Raw genomic sequence first — 16,961 nt, 5'->3', positions numbered from 1 at the left:
ACACAAACACACACACACTTACTACAGCGGCAGCGTTTTTAGTACATTACTCTTTGATTGTATTTACACACATACTATCTACATCTACATCTGTTTCGTTTTGTATCGATGGAATATCACAGCTTCGATTGGTCGACTGTCGCCGTTGGGACCTTTCCTGCTCCGATATTCTCCTCCTCAAAGGCAGCATTAGCGATCCCCGTGCCATAGTCTGGTATTTTTTGCCTGCGATCCGCTTGCTCCGTCACGATCGTGCGGCACCCGTTGCTTTCGCCACTATCGCCCAGTTGCCGATACTTATCCTCGATGCGTTTCTCCTCGGCAAGCTCACGAGCTTCACGCCTATGCACGCGATACATCCAGCTGTGATAAAATCATGCGAAAAAAAAGAGGAGGTCAGTTTCCGCGTGCTGTGTGTGTTTCACACTGCCACGTGCATTACTCACAGGAAAATCACTACTGCCGGCGAGGTGAGAGCGCCACCTAGCAAGGAAAAATGCTCCCGGCAGAACATTTATCGACAGTGTGTAGACTGTCGTGTAGAGGGGCGCGTACACTAGCGGCATCAACGCTTCGGCCACACCGAACAATGAATTCACTTTGCCCAGTTCATCGCTGGCGACGAGTTTAGAAGCGATCGAACGCATTGAAATGAAGGACGTGCCGTTAAGCATTTCAACAATGGGGCCTGTTGTGATACGATTGTTATATTGTTTGTTAATGCATTGTCCAGTCTATCGCTTTAAGCCTTATTTACGGTATTTTCTTTATGTGTATGAAATATAAAAATGGTATAATATTCAAACAATTTTTTACCAATTACGAAACAACGTTAAACACTGGTCGAAAAGGAAGTTGCAATACTTTGCAAAGAAAGCTCAACAATTTTATGTTACATTGCGTGCTACTGATACTACTGTAGCATGCGCCAGTTATTTGCCTAAGGCTACGGACTCTATTCAAAAAATTACTATAGGATAAGTGTCGTTAAGTAAATAAGACTCCAATTAGCATCTTGAAAATTGTGTTGACTCTCTAACCAACATATTATACATGCGGATTTTAAACCTGCTTCCGTGTCCTTTCATACATCTATGCAAGCGTCTGCATAAACTATACAGGTAATACGTTATGTTTCACTTACCCAGATACAGCTGCCAGGTGGTAACAGCGAATGCATACACGAAGCTAGATAGTATCTTTGACATGCATGACATAACGCCTATCAGTGCGTCGTCTATTTTGAGCAAATGGGAAAAAACACCTACAGAAAATAACGTCCCAATCAGCCCGGTCAGCATGCCGTACGTAGAGAAGAAGCTAAACTCGACCTCACTCCAGTTGAACCGGTAGCGTGTGAATAGATAAATTACCGCCATCTCTCCTGTAAACAGAGACACGGCGTCAGTTGGCGTTCTAGCGTTTAGTATGCAAAGGCCATGGCAAGCATTATCCCCTCCCCCTCCCCCCCCTCCTCCCCCACCCATCTTTCGATAGACCTTGAACCCGTACAGCCGTTCTACGCAAAGCCAGTCGTTCCAGGCTCTCCAAGATGTGTGTTGCCTAATCAAGGCTAATTTCTTACTTCCGTGGTCGCAAGCTCTATGGCACTCTCTCACTCTCTCTCTCTCCGTCCGCGAGATAAAACGGGTACCGAATATGCCAGCTTGTACTTACCGTGCAGGGGCCCAATCACGACCATGACCACTATCATCAGCATGATCACACGGAGACGGCGCTGCCGTTCGCCAATTTTAAATGCTACCCGGAATGTTTCCATCACGTGCTCCCGATCAAAGAAATCGGCCAGCAGTCCCTTCTCCTGGGCCCGCAGCCGCTGCTTCTCGTTCAGTATGTCCACCTCTTTTACCACGAACACGCCGTAGAAGAACGCTACCAGGTAGAGTGAGGCCGATATGGAAAACACTCCGTAGAACCCAATTTGTCTGTAAGCGAAATCATTGCAATCATTATTTCCACTTCCGCTTCCGGCGTTTTGTTGTGACTCACTTCAAAAGGATTCCGCTGAAGGCCATTCCAATAGGGACGCCCAACGAAAAGCACAAGTTCACTATTCCAATACGCAGCGTGCGCTCCTCGGTCGTGGTCACGTCAGCAATGTAGCTGAAGACGCCCATGAACATCGTAAACCAGCCGCCCGTTAGGGCAGGGAACAGAGCTTCCGTTATACCGGCCACCTCCATCGGAACAGACTTGAAGTACGTGCACAGAATCAACCCGATCGCCGTCATAAACTCACCAATGATCGGTATCAACATGCACGGCTTCCGCCGACCATGGCGATCGCTCCATGAACCCCAAAACAGTATCAACATGCAGGGCAATGCGCTCTGCAGCACCGTCTTCCAGCCCGCCATTCGTGCCACCAGATGCTGCACCATCTCTTCCTCGCTGGAATCGGTTAGGCGATGAGAGATAATGAAATTAAGCTTAGGCCACCCATCTCGGTGATCGTGGCGGGATGCAATTTTGCTACTTACTGCGTGTAGTTTGCTGTGTCACGTCGGGTCAATGCATCGCAGATTACGTCTCCGTAGCCGAGATTCACCCGACAAGCTTTCTCCAGGTTGAGGTTCTGCGTCGCCAATCCAGCCAAAACGCTCGGCATGATGTAGCAGGCCAGCATCGGTTCGACGGTTATGTTGCGTTTAAAGTACAGATACTTTTCCCGCAATGAGGACGGACTTTTCTTTTCTTTCATCTTCAACTCATCAGCAACTTTTTCGCTACCTTTCGGAGGCTGTAGGTTCCTCATTCTGGAAAGAAATCTATGAAAATGAATGTTTAAACTGCATTAGCACAACCAGCAGCGAAAGTTCCGTTCCCCCTCTATCACACAACCGGTCGCCCACAGGTTTTTTTTTGCATATCTGCAGACAAAAAGCCTTTCCAATCGATCCAGTAAGCCCGAGAGGAACAGAGTATATGTATCTATCTTCTGTACTTTTCACTCCAGCCGATAGTAGAGATGGGCTTCGCTCAGCCGTACTGGGAGAAACGAAATCTTTGGATTTTTGTTGTCCATTCCATATCCGAATGTAGTGAGAGTAACCAAGTCCCCTTGCAGACACCATCGGGTGTGCAGTTTTTCCTACAAGATCCTACTCTCGTTAACGTCTGATTCTCGCTGGTTTTGACTCTGCGTGAATCCCCCTAAACCTAATTTTGCTTCGCTATGACTTCGGTCCACTTTCGTGTAATTTTGCCCAGGGTGTGGGCACCTATGAATGGGACCTATGAACCCGGTGCCGTACGATGCACATGAGTCAAATCTGCAGCGACAATTGGAGGCCGAGTAATTGAGAATAGAAAATCTCCTTGACATCCATTCAACCGCAGCTCGACACAGGAAAACCGTCGCGCTTCATCGAAGATCGCGCACTGTTTTGTGCACAATTATTGCACCTTCCAAACTGCACGACGACGACACTGGAACCAACATTAATGTACCGTACCTGTAGTAACGGAGATAATCTCCACGTTTTTAGCATCGCTGTCCTTCACCGATGTTGATCGAATCACACCAAAGAATGCATTGAAGTCACGTTCTCTACGGATGGATGGTACCGCGGTACGGATGAGCTTCGCGTCTGATAAATCGCAATCATCACCTGTTTTTTGTCTGCCAGTATGCGGCTTAATAGTATTAGCTTTCTGTTGAATTTCGTCGGTGACATTTTGGTTTCCCACGCCATGCTTTGTTCCCAACCACCAACCCCTTTTCCAGCAATGTACGTACAGCAACGCTTCCGTCATTGTAAATCTGTTATTAAAGCTTGCACAAATTACGTTGTTATCCTCCAAATGTATCTGCCCTTGTTCTCCCCATTGCACGAAGGCAAACTGTATGCAAATTACTTCACTTTAACCTAAACTTGCGCTTTTTGTACAACAGTACATTTTAGTTCAATTCAATTTAGTTCAAAATCACCAAATGAGATCAAAATTACTCGAAGAGCGGTTGTGAGTTGCAAACAGCACGTGAGGATATTTTTAATTCAAAACTATCAAAACAAACTTAATACGCTCTCATGTTGTCTATAAATATAAGTATTAAAAAATTTAAATAATTTAAAACAGTTCACTAAAACTTGAGTAAAGCTGATCGCAGGAAATAGACCAGCACTATTTATATTTGGAAAGCATCACTTGTGTATACGTTGGCTTTGGTAATCAATTTTAAGTGCTTTTCGTCCGAAAAATGCACATTTTATGTTTTCAAAGGTTTCAACTATACTTAACAAGAACTTTAGCCTTGTTTTGCTTCTAATAGTATCAGTCTGTACCTATAGTTGTGTTACAAAGGGCTGTTGTGTTGCTGGGCTTAGCGAATCATAGTACGCTGTGAGCAGCATATTTTATCACCTATGAAAACAATATTATGACAACAGCGTCGATATGTACGAACACTTTTTTTATCCATCAAAAATTATGTTTTACACGTTTATTAGCTAGAATGCTAAACACGTAAAAATGGTCCATTGATTTATTGTTACTTGGAACACTGATATCGGTTGTTATAAAAATATAACAATAAAATAAATATAAAATGTTTTTATTAACATGAGAGCCAACCGTTTTGTTTAGGTTTCGTTATCACTCTTTTAGAATGCTTAAAAATAAATAATGTAATTATGGTTTTAGTACTAAATGTTTAATTTACAAATGAGACGAAGATAGAACGCATGGAACTCCCCCCCCCCCTCGCTCATAGTCTACTATCAATTACATAGATAAAAAATTGTTAAAATAATCAAAAATAACTTCAACTGCATCGGCCGGGAATCGAACCCGGGCCGCCCGCGTGGCAGGCGAGCATTCTACCACTGAACCACCGATGCTTCATACTTTTCCGTGCCTTATTTATAAATAGGCAGCATTGTTTTTGTGTGTCACTAGAGCTTATCACCTTAATGTTCATGTTCCCCGTTTTCTAATCATTTCGTTTTTAAGAATAAGCAATACAATCCACTTGTTCCTATCTAATTCAATTCGCATTTTTTAATGCATTAAGAACGTCCAGACATGTATTGCTAAACGAGAGTGAGTTTGTATTGTTTAAATGAATGATAAAAAAATTCATTTTCTTCCCTAACAAACTCTTTATTATTTGTTGTATGTTACTAGTTAATTTGGCCCGGTTGCAGGTTCCGCAACAGAACTTAAGACGTGTATACTGACTGCAGGGCATATTTAAATGTTTTCATGCAAACATGTAGATAAGCATTCCTACTCTCTTTTGATGTCTTTTTACTGATACTTTTTATGACCGTGTTGCTACCTTGGTACAGGTTTCCATCCAATCCTTATCCCGGTTTATAGCCCTTCCATAGTTTTGTCTTATTTACTTATTTAAATGTTTTATTGACAAATGTTAGTGTTTTCATTACATAAGCAATCGTGGCCCACTTTTTATTCAATATGATTGATTATCGGCTGGACTTGTGGTACAGTCGTCAACTCGTACGACTTAACAACATGCCCATCATGGGTTCAAGTTCCAATATGACTGACTATTTTCCTGCTATAGGTTATCAAAAGTCACTAAAACCAAGCCCCGATGTGGCGCAGGCAAGCCTTGGCCGACAACGGTTGTTGTGGTAAAGAAGAAGATGTTTGACTATTCCGCTATCATTGACCATTTTTACAACCATATAGGACATACGAAAATTTAATTTAGTCATGCTGAACTTATGGCATAGCTTCTATTAAATGTCATGACATGTTCATATGGGTCTTCCATCCACAGGGCTCACTGTCACGGCTTATTATTGACCCGTGCCCTATCTTCTGCATGACTATTTGTGTACTAAGCAGCCATGGATATCCAGGAGTGCTAAATGCAAATAAAATCAATTAAACTAACTTCATTTAACTTTGTTGCTTCATCATGTGCTCATATAAAAAACCCATGGCCCAGGAATGTCCTTATTCCGTGTATATTATTATTGTATATTATTCTGTGGGAAATATAAACCCGTTATATGCATGTTTTAAAGTTGTTCACTTAGTCCTAATTATGCAGCTCCGATGGTTTTACTATTTTGCATGGTACCACGCATTTTTGGGTTAATGTACAATGGAAAATTGTAATTGTTAAACGTTCATAGCGTATAATTTGGCAATCCTTTCAAGCAAGCATTTGACTGCATTTGGATGATGGTACAGGAAGCAAGTACATGATAGTTCGAAGCAAGTCTTTTTATTTAAACTTTTGAACTACACAAAAACACTACTACGCATGATAAAACGGATGGAGCGAGGTAGAATCTCCACCACAGAATTATTTAGAATCACTGGGAATAATTTGATAATTATTGATACACTTTCAACACGTGTGTAGAAGAAAACAATGATGTCTTTTGAGCTGAATATATCAATGATTCAATCACTCTACCATTGCTTGTTGCCTCGGAGAATGGAAACACCGCAAAGAAATAAAAATCATCCAAGCACCCATAGTTGGTTAGCAAAACCGTTCTATAGTGAGTAACTTTTTCGTACAGGAACATCCTATAGTGAGCAATCGTTTCACCAATGAGCGTAACGTGAGCGTGACGTGAGCGTCACCTCTTACTTCGTTTTGTATAGGGAGATTAATAACTGAATATATTGGAACGGAGAAAACCATTTTAGTAAACGGTCGTCTACACTCCGCTGGGTTTCTATCACCCATCGTATACTTCATGACATGTACTTCTACAAAGAAACCCTAATAATCATTAAAATTGGTTCTATGCCATAAATTACTGTTAACAAGTACCATACTATTTATGGGACATAAATATTGTACGTCTTTTTTGTATGTCAATACAAACTAATTACTACTTTTACTATGGTGTTTATCAGAGGTAAAAAACCAACAATGAACAACACCCAGACGTTTCGACACGAACAAGCACAAGCACGAAACTAATGTACATCATACGACAATGGTGTTCCATTCAACGTTACCAAAAATAAAGCTCCGACAAAGCCTCTGATGCGATCGTAAATTCAATTGCATATTATTACCAAAACAAGCAATATGTAATCGTCTCAATTTGTCATCGTTTTCTTCTTACACTTCGCCACACACCAAACAAACGGTAGGCAAGCGCGGCAATGTTCTTCTCTCTCAAGTCAATTGTCCAAATATTCAAATAGGGCTAATTTAGAATTGTCTTTTTTTTCGCATTCGTTTGAAAGCCATTATATCAATCACAACATCACGTGCCACAGCGACAAGCTCATCGTTTGGCTTCGTTTCCTTTCGCATACCGTTCAGAAATGGATGGTCACTTCCGGTTGAATAAACACGAACTGGATAAATGTGACAATCATCAGTCACTTGTTCATATTCTGCAGGACGGAAGAGAACGATCATTGATCGTCGATAACCTGATCCACCATTTGTGCAAACTGACCAGCTTAGGAGAGCGCACTATTCTGTTTGATTTGTTCTGTTTGCATGCAGCTTACTCGCGGATCGCGCTCATACTACTCACTCCTCCTCCTCCTCTGACACAAGTATGACAGCCAATTTTGGAGCAAAATTGAATTACCCTAATTGAACTGGCCCTATGCGATATGAAACCAATTGACACTTACTTTCTTTTTAGTTTTTCTTCAGGATCCTTTAGTAGTAAGTAAGTGCAGGTTGATGCGCGCGATATGTGGATTAACTGAATCTCTCCCTTCTTTTTCGTTTACACTTTCACAAACCATGCGACGATCTCAACACTTGCTCTATCCTTTACGCAATAAGTTTACACCACTGCACACGAAAGGTAAATGAATAATCAGTAACAGTTTCTTATTACACAAACAATATTCGCAAGAATACATGAAACATATTCGATCATTCATTGATCGTATGTGGTGATGATGATTGCTTCACGGTAATCCCTCTCGCGAATGTACAAACACCGGACACAGCGATCTCTATTCGGTTGGTTTAAGTTAAGAACAACGCGATCACTTACTACTGCACGGTGTCGCTGTCGTAATACGACTAAATTCATGCAGCCCACCACCAGAGCAGATTGTCGCATTAGAGAATTTATCAATTGGAAAAACTGACTCGCTACGGTGAATGATAAAAAGCACAATACTCGCGCACTTCCACACAGTAACGAATCCAGCGCGGGAAGGTTTAGCTTGCGCCCCGTGTAGCATTGCCGTTGTCGTGACCGTTATTGTCATCGCACGTCACCAGAACGCTACCCCCACTGGAGCATAAACACTAGCTAGCCCCTTCCCAGATCGACGATCACTGGCGCACTCTCGCGCTAAGCTCGCCATACGAACGGTAGCGGTAGTTAGTAGTCGCATCACCAGCGCGTACGCCAGAATTGTTTGCTGGTAACATGTGGCTTCATCGTTCGCTAGCTCATGGAGACATACGTGTATGTGTACGTACCGTTGTGTACGGAAGCGCGTTCGGTTGCCTTGGGCGTTTGTTTTAGCTTGCACCTACTATTCCAGCTGGCTTTGTTATCACATAATTTAAGCTTACTATTAGACCTAGCCACCCTTTCCCTCCAAATCAACCTCGAGAACATGTGCTCCCCAGCCACATCATCTCCCCAATTCCGCACGACAAAGTGCAGCGATCAAGCGTAGACAATAGGAATTGCAGTTATTACATTATCGCGCTTCACCCGCTGGAACACCTGGCTCGTGGGATTTTTCGGTCTAGCTAGGCCGGGTCTGCCTCGGATCATTTAACGATGCTGCTCCCATCCAAATCTTTGCAATAAGCGTTCTTAACAGTATACAATCGTTACCATCCAATTTTCTCTCACACATTTGACATAGCCACGTGTTCTAACGATCCGGTAGTACTAATGACGTAGATTTTACCGAAATCCTAGAAACTGTACAAACTACACATAGCATATTTTACGATGAATTACCCTCCATTCTACCCGCGTTTCTATGTATATTCCAGATGTCTTGCATGGTCATTCCGTGATGCAAAATCTCAATTTGTAGACATTACTCGTTATTTTGAATACAATTCAAGCGTCCGTGCCATTTTAAGTATTCTTTATTTAGCAACTTCTGCATTTCATTTTCTTTTGTTATAATTATCGTTTTGTTCGTTTTGTTCCGTTTTGTTTCATATGTATCTTGAACGTCCCACTCAACAAGATCCACTTAATCTTCCGAAGTTTCTTCACAGCATCTAACATGCCTCCCACGTTTGGTTTTATTTGTTCCAAAATGATTCTTTACCTCATATACTGGGCTTTTATATTTCCTTTCTTTCACGAATAGCTTTCCTGAATTATCAGTACGACCAACGCGAGACGGTAGCAAACCTGTACACTGTTTTATAGTACATCAGTTGGGATCGTTTGGTTTGTGGCGGTGGCATACCCTTAAATTGCAATCAACGGTACACCGTTATATCACAGACAGATATAAAGCACTTTTTATATCTGGCTCTGATATTGTACCACCAGTGAAGTATGCAACCGATACAAACCAAACACATCTACAACACTTTAGACAAAAACACAAAATAGTTACATTTAAAACAAAAATTAAGCATAGTTTGTTTAAGATGATAAGCGAACGTGGCGCGTATGTTTCTGTCTACCCATTTGAAGAAAAGTAAAAACACCAATCATTGAGTTATTGTGGAATATCTTCTGTACATTTTAAGTCTGGTTCCGTCCACTGCGTTTGCATTTAACTCAATAGAAAAACTGTTTTTGCGTAGCTAAACAAAAAAGGTGTTGCCTCTGGTACAGCAGATATTTGATCTTGAAGTTTTGATTTGATCTTTCTATTTTTATTTCAACCAGAGGACAAGGAACATTTAAAACTTGTAATATTGGAACGTTTAAGTAAGAGGATTCTGCTTATTTTCAAACCGTTTTGAAACTCGGATAACATTTACCCGTTTTGTTCTTTTTCACGTAACCGCATCTAATTACACACATGTTAAAATTAAAATAAAATCAAATTTACTACGCCTTTCGGGACACTACAAAAAGAAGACTCCAGCATACAAATTCTCTTTTTTCGCATTCTATCGCATTCCAATCCAATTTACAGCGTACAAACAATGCGTGATGCATAATTCTTAGATGGCTAGACCTCAGCAAAATGTGTAAAATATATGATCAAGCACTAAAATCTGACAAAGTTTCTTTCCACTTATGTACTATGATCTAAAAAGTAAAATAAACTCAACAATAATTTCCTATACTTTAACGTCAGCAAATGAGTACGTCGCCAGGGCTAAGAAGCAACAGTTGTGATAGGTTAGATTGCACAGATTAATTAACGGCGTGCATACGTTTGGTAGGGGAAACTCTTACTTCTCTTCAGCTGCACGAGCAGCCGGGATGATACAGAAAACAATATCTCTTTCTGGTTCGTAGCAGCTAAGTGACCTTAATTTTAGCAAGGATACTTTGCCGTCCTGACAGTGCAAACGATTCTAGACACGCCGTCAATCGATATCGCAAACTGACGAACCGCAACGCTGGTCCCGTGCTAAGAAGCCACACGTACGTGCTCTCTTATTGCATCAGTACATCAGTACCCTCCCAGCCCTGATGCAGCACACATTCACATCCCTACCATTTGCACGCTGTATAAAATCTACTTTACAAGAAAGTTACTACCAGAGCAACGTAGGATACACTCGGTAGTCCTGCTTACAGCTTAGGATTATCGAACAACGGGCCTCTCGTAACGGTGATGTCATCGTAAGGTTGCTTCTGCGAGATTTCCAATGCCTTGAACTTTTTCAGCACAAGAAGCGAGTAAAACTTTTGAGCAGCCTGTGAATTAATTTAGATAAAGCCATGGTTATATATCAATCGAAAACTCGAAAAGCAAGAATCCTGCATAGTGCCTCTAAAAAACTCACCTGTTTTTTGTTATTTCGATGCGTCATCTCAGACAACATCATGTGATCTGCCTTCAGTAATCTCGACTTTACGGAGAGGAACATTTGCGCTGCACGTTTATTTAGCACACGTTCCTCAAACTGCTCGATCGTTTCATCCACTTGCTGCTCCTCGTTAGGATGGGTCTGTTGAGAATAAACCAATAAATTGCTCGTCAAGGATGCTTTGTACAAAATATCTCATTACATTGCAGTCAAATTAAATATCTCTACTTACAGCACCGACAGAAGGTGGGAACTCATAGTCACCATTCCAATCATTAGCTATTTCCTCGGAGGTGTTGCCATCGAATCCCATATTCGAAAAACCTTCCATTCCGGGTTCGTTGAGAATGGAGGAAACTTGATCGGCAGGTAGGTTCGGAATTTGGTCAATGTTCTCCAACGAGGCATGGTGAGGAGTCATACCGCCGTGATCCAAGCCATGGGGTGTCATACCTCCACCAAGATCGCCATGCTGTAATCCCGCCGGCGTGAGACCACCGTGATGGAGATCGCTCGGTGTAAGACCCCCGTGGGAAAGACCCACTGGCGTTAGCTCACCGCCATGACTCAGCCCGGCCGGTGTCAAACCACCGTGATCAAGCTGTCCCGGGGTCATTGGAATGTTAGGTATACCTGGGGTGGGTGGCATTAAGTGACTCTGGTGATTTGGACTCGTCAAATGACTTAGTCCTGGTGTAGCAGGGGGCGGCATGAAGGAGGAAGATTGTGTTGCGTCTGCTGCCAATCCGTCCTCGCGCATCTCTATCGAAACCGGAGTCGGAGGTGGCATCTCACCAGCAGCATTCCGTAGCTGGTCGCTCGCCGATTGCTCCAAAAAGCCTTGCGTTGACGCTGCCTCCGGTTGTTGTTTCCTCTTTCTGCCACGCTTCGATGCCACGGGGGTCGGAGATTCAGCACGTTCTACCGGCAACTCTACCCCAAGAACGTCCAGCGGAGCGAGGACCGCAAAGTCTTCGATACCAATCGATCGGGACGTAAGGTGACGCTGGTAATTTTTAAACAAACATCGCGCTGGAATGTCGCGCGAGGGCAGAGCAAACAGCTTTTCCACTCCACCGGTTTCTTTCCAGAACATTAATCGCTTCGTGGGCGGCGCCAAGTCCAGTGTCGTTACAATGTCAGACGTGTTGGCGAGTTGACTTTTCATCTCTTCTCCGGATATGTTCTTCACCTCGTCAACGATCAATTTTCGTTTTCGTTTTGACTTTGTAGTTCCTTTAAGGGCTGTTGCGTCTACTGGTGCGAGAGCAAAGCTTTCTTCCTCGTTATTCAATAGCGTCGTTTGATCTGGATGTCCTTCATTTCCGCCCACACCGTCGTCACCGTCTTCTCTATTCTGAGAAATAGGAAGGCCAGTTTCTGGATGTAATTGCTGACCCTCCACATTCATTGCATCCTTGCTTGTGCCAGGTTGCGGTTCACCGTCAACCAACGCATTGTTAATCATAGGAGATGCGGGACGGGAATTATCTGTGCTCGGAGCTGGCGATGGCGCACCACCCATGTCAAAGTGGTCATCATCATCATCATCCGAATCATCTGCTCGCCGTTGAGTTTCAGCGGTAGGCAGTTCCGGTTCAGGAGCCAGGGGAGCATCTGCAAAAATGTCACCTTCGAACAATCCAGCAGCGGGCTCTATTAAAAAATAAATAGTATTTGCATTGGCTCTTTCTCTAAATTGCTTGGTTTATTCGTGAAGCCAGCAATACTTACGACCACCAAAATCCTCATCTCCAAAGTTATCATCGTCTCCATGAGGATGGTGTGGGTCGATAGAATCTAGAAGAGATCGCGAAGTTCCCGGCATAGGTTCTTTATCCTGTTCCAAATCGGGTGGCCGTGTTACTGTATCTGTAAACAAATCGTCCTAGAACAACAATGCGGGATCAATGTTTGTATCATTTTGTAAAAAAAACCTATTTTCATTTAAAAAAAAAACAGATGATGCTCCCTATCTTTAAATTAAAATGCTCCTTTTGTAACAAACTATTTGCTTACGCTAAAACTTAATTACATTATTTAAGAAGGTAATAAAATATCGTTGTCAAATTGGCTTCCACTCTACTCTCATGTTGACTTTCATATGCATCATATTCACCATTTTACGACCACAGTAAAAATGTTCATGGTTCGTTCTAATCGATCCTACTATAACAATAATGTGTTGCACATTACCAATTAATTGCAAACATCAACTATCCAATACAGATCACCCATCTCAATTCAGGTCTGTGTCAGTCACCATTGATTAATTTTCCGGCAACGTGTTAAACGGGCTAAGCGTAAAGATCAAAATATTACAGATACCAACACAATTCCAATGTTAAAACAAATGCTTCAAGGAAAAATGATACGAATTGTTTATATCTAATGTTTTGTAAAAAATAGCATTTGTAGCGACATTAGTTTCTGGATCATTTGTCAACTATGGGCCAACGTTCCATCTGCTTCGAACAGGTATCGCTTACTTACTAGATAATCGTTCCAGCGGCCTTCGGTACCATTTTGCGAGGCAGTGGTAGAGCCGCCCCAACCGACAGCACCAACATGAGAGGCATGCGAAGGAGACTCGGGCGGGCTTGGGTGCATTTCATGTTGCCCGGCATCGACCGTCTCGGTTGATTCCGGGCCAACGCACTGCCGATGCCTTCGTCGATCTTGTTGCTCTTCCTGCTGTGAATCGTCCGGTTCAGGCGTCTGGTTAGCATGCCACCGGGATTGCAAAGAAAACACAAAAATGTGTTTGTGTGTGTGTCGCATTTTGTTTGCGCAAAATAAATTTCTGTATATCAAGGCATATAACGCGTATTTTGGACGAACCGCAAACATCAATCAATTGTTGATTGTTGAAAAAGAAAAAAAAGAGTATTTGGACAACTAAGGATGAGATAACAAAGCTAAATTAATAGAATATGCCGAAATGTACCGATAAACTAAGAAGTACTTAGCAAATCATACAATAATTTATATGCCTATGCCGTTACACTAACTTCCACAGTTCATGTCTAGGGCGTTAAAGTTTTACACGCAAAAATCTCGCCAAATTTAAAGCTGTCTCATAAAATTACGTTCAAATAATGAACGATTCATATTTCTGATGAACGAACGAAGAAGCAGACCCTATTAATGTAGATGTAGAGCCCCTTACCATTTCTATGCAGAATAACATATCCCTTTCATAGAGCTGAGTTGTACCAAACAATTCCAACAGTGTTGAAGGGGTCCAAAACTTTCATACACATTCAGAGTTACATTCATAGTGCATAGTAGACTGATAGTTTTGAAATACCTCACCATATGCATGTTATAGCTATTGCCTTAATCCATACATATATCGGAAAATACAAAAATTATAATATCAAACAAAAAGTACAACTTCTTCATTTCCTAATAATCGGTATAATTTAGAAAATCAAATAAATTTACACTCACTAGGAAAACATAAAATATTTTTCATGTCTAGGGCTATTTCTTTAATATGGCCTAGTATGCAGCATTTGCTTATAAGTAATCTCAAAAAAATTGATAACTACCTCCATCTGATCGTCCATACGATCACGAACCATATCCGGAGCATCATCGAAGCCCATATCACCAAAACCATCATCGTGTATGTTTAGGGGCAGGGTGCCATAATCTTCGCGCATGGTAATCTCATCTGCCCGAGATTGATTTATAGAGAAATGTGCCTCGATATCGACATCGTTCAATTCCGGCAGCGGTGTATCGAAGTCATGGAACACCTCCGGAAGCGTAATCGCGTTCACTGCTGCCTCTCGATGCTCTTCGGGCAGATCTACCATGCCCGGTCGAAAAGCCATCTAAAAAAGGGAACATAGTGTTAATTCAGTATCATTTTCATGAGTATGAACGCCACTCCCTTACCTTGATTTTGACGAATGCTTCGTTACAATCCGCCAGCAGATATTTGGCTTTCCGCGCGTAGATGCGCACGACTCCCAGCAGCAGATGTCCGGAGGTACGTAGAGCCAACTTTACTTTTGGTTGCATGATACCGTCAACACTCTGCTCAATGTTCGTTTCAAAAACGTGAGCCTTCGTGATCTTTTTATCCCAATGAGCTGCCAGCCAGATTCGGGCCAAAGGGCCCTTCTTGGCCAGCACGATGTGTGCATAAAACATGATGCAGCTTTGATAATTGCCGTTCCGCCACTAATATATCACCGTTGGATTAATGGTCCACTGTCACTACCAATCGTAATCGTCCTCCAGTGTGGTACAAGAGATCGTATAAAACAGAGAGAATTGCAATCGTCGCCGACCACATCGGTCCTGTCGGGAGGGAAGCTCCTCCAGGAAGGTAAGTAAACAAACTACCGTTCTAGTAGCAACTTAGCACCAGACCCCGCTATCGACTTGAGAAAGTTGTTTTCGTTTCTGCCTTAATAATAAAATGACATTTAACAATGTCGTGCACGATGCGCATACACAACGGTATCTCGCCAGACACAGGGACTTTTTCGTCACGCACACTTGTGCACTTTCATCTACGACACGAAGCCGTTACGCATCAAACATCACACGCACACTACCGCACTTCGATCTATCGCTCAAAAAACCGCAGCCTTTGAGCATCCAGCAACTTTCTTTAGCGGTGATGACGCCTGCTTCATATCACTTCTTTTGGCGCAATAACGATCACAACACACCGCATTCAGCACATATTGTACAAAAACCACTAGTTCTGGTTAGAATCGGCAATCGCGATGCGTTATGGTTCACTTTCCCGCAAATACACCTTAATTAGGCCAATTGGCGCCTCCATGCAAGGCGCCAGACTTTGCACGTATTATTCCGCGACAATCTAGAATCGCACTCGACAACCAACACTTTCCCGATAAACTTTTCGCATTCACGCACCGTAATAATCGTATTTCTCCAATATTGTGTAGATATTACAGAGCCTTTTTCGATTTTTTCAACACACAACACCCACAGCAAACAATTCTTCGTCAGCAAGCCATCGACACACTCCTCTGTGGCGATAGTAGCGCCGCGGTGGAGAAAATTAACGTCACTCACACATTCTCACTTTTCAAATCCGTTCTGCTTTATGCTAAGCATTGTCGTTATAGATCGAGACTCTCGATTGGATGAACTGCCTGGCTTAATTGATTTCAGCAAAATTTTTAATTTGTTAATTGTTTTACAGTTTTTTAAATAAAAACTGGCATGAATGTAAACAAAACAAACGGCAAGAAATTATTTGAATATCTGTCGCGATGGTTTGGGACATATTTGTGTAACATCAAAATTAGCTGAGAGCAGAAAACAAAATAAATCAGTCTTAAAATTGAAGTTCATATAAGTAATGTGAGTGAATATGTTACCATGCTGTTGTCCTTTTAAATGGAAAGCTTTGTGATATTTTACGACTTTAATGAATATTCTTTTTACATATGATTTGGTGAGACATAGGACACGCCACAATAGAAGACAAAGTCTACAAATTTCGTTTCAAATAAAATAAAATCCCGGAATAGATATCTTAAGCCGGCATATATCAGAATGTTGAACCGTCAATTCCTTCCTGTTTACTCTCTACCTGGTCTGATGAAGAAGATATCATTCAACATTTCTAATATTTCTAATATAGTTCATTGCATTAAACCTCGTGTAGTATCTTTTTTCAAGAGTTGACAGATTTTCCTAAAACTTTAGCAACAAAATTGTGTAATACTACAGTTAGAAAGGCCCCGTAATCATCCTTTTTTCGGAGGTTGGTATTTTTGGTTCTGATCTATTTCATATGAATATACAATATTATAATTTGGAAAAGTACGGTACCTATGTAACTCTATTCATTTCTTCACCCGCCCTTAACATCATCATCAGCCCTTCCATCCCCTTCTTTCTTTCTATATTTGTAATGATAGGGATGGATATTTACTACTTACTACATCTCGAACAAAAAAATCGTCATGACGGCCGCTGCAGTACACGCCATCGCTTATATATTTCAGAACATAGCCCATTACCAGCCCACATTCAGAAAGTGTAATAA

General features: G+C 41.9%; 2 protein-coding genes and 1 non-coding gene across 3 annotated transcripts; all 3 read right to left on the bottom strand.

Annotated features, from left to right (window-relative positions):
• Positions 1–18: 18 nt before the first annotated feature.
• LOC120898237 (solute carrier family 46 member 3-like) lies at positions 19–8,077 on the bottom strand. Its single transcript, XM_040303790.1, is given in 8 exon segments — positions 19–363; positions 447–490; positions 492–688; positions 1,145–1,384; positions 1,678–1,946; positions 2,011–2,412; positions 2,502–2,789; positions 7,612–8,077. Coding segments are annotated over 7 exon segments (1,674 nt in total). The 5' UTR covers positions 2,777–2,789; positions 7,612–8,077; the 3' UTR covers positions 19–116.
• Trnag-gcc lies at positions 4,792–4,862 on the bottom strand. The gene has a single exon. It is a non-coding gene; the product is annotated as a tRNA-Gly (tRNA).
• A 957-nt stretch (positions 8,078–9,034) lies between the features above and the next one.
• LOC120898227 (double-strand-break repair protein rad21 homolog) lies at positions 9,035–15,079 on the bottom strand. Its single transcript, XM_040303779.1, has 6 exons — positions 14,822–15,079; positions 14,470–14,757; positions 12,650–12,803; positions 11,148–12,571; positions 10,892–11,056; positions 9,035–10,802 (listed from the first exon to the last, which is right to left on the bottom strand). Exons 1-6 carry the CDS (start codon positions 15,077–15,079, stop codon positions 10,677–10,679), a joined length of 2,415 nt encoding a protein of 804 aa, XP_040159713.1. The 3' UTR covers positions 9,035–10,676.
• Between the last annotated feature and the right edge of the window lie 1,882 nt (positions 15,080–16,961).

This window comes from Anopheles arabiensis, chromosome 2 (genome assembly GCF_016920715.1).
Source record: "Anopheles arabiensis isolate DONGOLA chromosome 2, AaraD3, whole genome shotgun sequence".
Taxonomy (NCBI): Eukaryota; Metazoa; Arthropoda; class Insecta; order Diptera; family Culicidae; genus Anopheles; species Anopheles arabiensis.
The sequence above is the reverse complement of the archived record's forward strand: the minus strand, read 5'-3'. Positions and strand labels throughout refer to the sequence as shown.